The 3,625-nt window shown below is 41.5% G+C and overlaps 1 protein-coding gene across 1 annotated transcript in view; it reads left to right on the plus strand.

Annotated features, from left to right (window-relative positions):
- wars2 (tryptophanyl tRNA synthetase 2, mitochondrial) overlaps positions 1-3,625 on the plus strand; it is a 26,028-nt gene that overhangs the window by 12,537 nt on the left and 9,866 nt on the right. The window contains exon 2 of the mRNA XM_032516779.1: positions 294-554. Within this exon, the coding sequence (XP_032372670.1) occupies positions 294-554 (261 nt within the window). The remainder of the gene's footprint in view (positions 1-293; positions 555-3,625) is intronic.

Raw genomic sequence — 3,625 nt, forward strand, 5'->3', positions numbered from 1 at the left:
TATATATATATATATATATTATTTTTTTTGTAATAGGTCTATAGTGATAGCCCAAAGTCCACCCCAAAGGGACTTACCATCTCCAACAGAAAACACGTGTACAAATGTGTAAACCATGTGACCCTATGCTGGTACAACCTCTAAATACAATTATGAACTTGAAAATTAATAATAATTATAATTTATTAATATGTAATATGAACACTTTAAGGAAATCGCATGAAAAACTTTTGACAGAACATCTTTATTTTACAAGTGCAAATAACCCTAAGCATGCTCCTCCTCTTCTCCAGGAGCCTCCGGGATGTGGGCGCGTATTCTCTGGGATCCAGCCAACTGGGGTGCCCCACCTAGGCAACTATCTGGGTGCCCTGGAGAACTGGGTGGCCCTGCAGAACCAGTATCCTTCAGTGCTCTACAGCATAGTGGACCTACACTCCATCACGCAGCCTCAGGACCCGGCACAACTCAAGAGCAACATCCTGGACATGGCAGCCAGCCTGCTGGCCTGTGGCATCGACCCAGAGAGGGCAATACTCTTCCAGCAGTCTCAGGTAGGGAAGAGAGGAAGGATGGATGGATGTCTGCTGGGTTTCATTTCAAGCTGGAGTTCCTTTTCCAGTGGGTCCATTACAGGATTTCTTTGCCTGACATGAGATTTTGTTTTCCATGAAACTGTTGCTACACTGGAACCAATCAAGTAGGTTATTAGCCTAATATAGCAACGTACTTTTACATTTAGGTTTTAACGCCATGTTGATGTTACGTCTGGTAACTGCTGCTTTATAGGGTCTGGCTGAAAAGTTCAGAGTTTCTCCTCCAAAATATTGTTATGTGGGCTCTTTTATCTTCCTCAGGGGGAAGTTTCAATGATCTTACTTTGCAACGCCATTAAAGTGTAATTAATGTGTTATGAATGTAAGCTCCTTTGTGTTTCTCAGGTAAAGAAAAGCTATTCAAATGCGATCACACATGAAGCACTTTGGTCTGACATGCTCGTGTACACATATTTCGCTCATGTCTGCACATTTATTTCACACGTTTACACCGGTCATTGGACAAAACATGATTGATGCTGCAGTGGACTTGTGTGTAAGTATGTCAGTGTTTGCTTATGACTATTTTTGTGTATGTGCTTTTTAAAGGAAGCTTCTAGTCTCTTTTTAGGTTTGTCATATAATGAGAGCAACTTTGACTGTTTATTTACCTGCTGTCAACTCTGCTGTAATGTTTACTTGCCGACATGCCGACTGTTTATTTGATCGCTCCTGATTCTTATCTCCACTTTACGTTCTGTGACATTCACAGGGGCTATAAAAACACACGCAACTATAAAGCAGCATTAAGTCCGGCTTTGGCCACTTGAAGGAAGTGAGAAGGATGATTACATTCTTAACAAGCAGATTTCAGGTTTAAAGTGTCTGTCTGTCTGTCTGTCTGTCTGTCTGTCTGTCTGTCTGTCTGTCTGTCTGTCTGTCTGTCTGTCTGTCTGTCTGTCTGTCTCTCTCTGTCTCTGTCTCTGTCTCTGTCTCTCTCTGTCTCTCTCTCTCTCTCTCTCTCTCTCTCTCTCTCTGTCTCTCTGGCATCCCCCCACTCTTCCACTACACATACATCCCTATTTTTATTCCCGTTTAGCTTCATGCCACATAACTTGGCAGCGAGGTGTCCCTCCTGTTGAACACGCTGGCTCCACATGTAAAAATACGACTGGCCAAAGAAAATACTCCAATTCATTGAAACGGAGCTGGTGACGAGCTGAAGTCAGTGGCATCAAAAAACAAAGTGAATGAAACAGCAGAATCCTCTGAGTTTTATTGAAGAATCGAGAAAAGAAATGGATATACTGCTCTCTATAATCTCATCTTCACAGGAGTTGTTGCCATGGCTGCAGGATAAATCGCCATCAGCTTAATGCCCGTATGATCCCTAGCATTAGCATATCTCTTGTTGCAGTGCATTCTTGCAGTGCAGCATGAATGGAGACCTTGTTCTTCCCAAGCTTAAAATATCATGAGTTTTATTGCACTTCAAACCATATCCATCCTTTTTTTTGTGCTGACATCGACATCTGTCCCATCTCTTGTCTGTCTGCAGTGTGTAATAAACACCGGCCCCCTACGTGTTCGCCCGAAATCCAGGTTTATGTCCCTGCTGTTAACGTCACGCTGACCAGAATGCTTTTCAAGCAACAAGAGAGAGGGAAAGGCAATATAGCCGGCGTCCATAACTTTAATTGCAGAATGTCCCCCCCCCCCACACACACACCACACACACACACACACACACACACACACACACACACACACACACACTCTCATTCTCACACTCTCTCTCGCACATTTTTGTTCACATTCAGGACAGCCTCCTTGAAAGCGGATATGTTGGAGTTAATTTACCACTGCCAAATGCCCAAGCTACACCACATTAACATTCGCCCATTGATTGCTTCACAACATGTTATTATTCATTTATTTGACCACATGTTTTTTTTTTAAGGAGTATTTTTGGGGCATTTTAGGCCTTTATTAGACAGGACAGGGCACGCTCAACCAGGTGTGCAGGCGCCCTCAAAACTGCTTTTTCAATTAACTCCTTAAATGAAGAAATCTGTCACCATCACTCAAACAAAACACAAATTTACATATCTGTGGAACTACAGTAGCAGATGATGATGATATCTGAGCTTTAGGGATGGAGCCATCTTTAGTGTACCAATGTTTATTAGTTGATATCTGACTTCACCCAAATAATAGGCATGAGTGACTTAGCCTACTAACCCCTGATGTGACCACAGCTTATTCAAAATCTAGGATTATTTTATGTCAAAGTCATTGATACCCACACAAATTCATACTTATGTGTAAAAGCGTTGTTTGAAAGAAAAAAAAAAATTCTGTTTCATAGTCATAGACGTAGATAATTATTAAACATCTCAAGCAAATGGCAACCAAATCAACATATCAGCACAGACAATGGATGAGTCTGCTCTGATGATATTGGGAAATGCATATTCATTTCTAGTTTTAACTTTCCTGACCATAAACACAGGTGTGACCAGGTGCACCTGTTAGTGAGAGTGGAGGACAGATGGGTAGAAGCAGTACTCTTCTCTGCCACTTGGAGGCGTCATGGAGCCACCCTCCTCCTGTCCCATTACAGACCTTTCATCCATTCATCTGTGTTTGTTTAATATCGCTGTTAAATGTTTCTCCTTTTTATCTCTTAAATGCTTCTCTGTGGTTAGAAGTTTTGTAGGTTTTTTTTTATAAATAATGTACAATACACAGACACACATAGAATACACATACAGTGGCTTGCATAAGTTTAGAGTCTGGAGCATTTTTATTTTTAAAGGCCAGTTATTTCATAGATCCAGGATACTGTGCATCCTGACAAAGTTCCCCTGGTCTCTGGAATTAAAATAGTCCCACATCGTCACATACCCTTCACCATACATAGAGATTGGCATGGGGTTATTTCAGTTATCTTTATAGCTGGTTTGATTTGCATTGAGAGATGATCTTATGAAAAGTTCCCCATGCCTATCGCTATGTATGGTGAAGGGTATGTCATGATGGGGGGCTATTTTAATTACAAAGGCCAAGGGAACTTTATCAGGATGCAT

The sequence above is a fragment of the Etheostoma spectabile genome, chromosome 5 (genome assembly GCF_008692095.1).
Source record: "Etheostoma spectabile isolate EspeVRDwgs_2016 chromosome 5, UIUC_Espe_1.0, whole genome shotgun sequence".
NCBI lineage: Eukaryota > Metazoa > Chordata > Actinopteri > Perciformes > Percidae > Etheostoma > Etheostoma spectabile.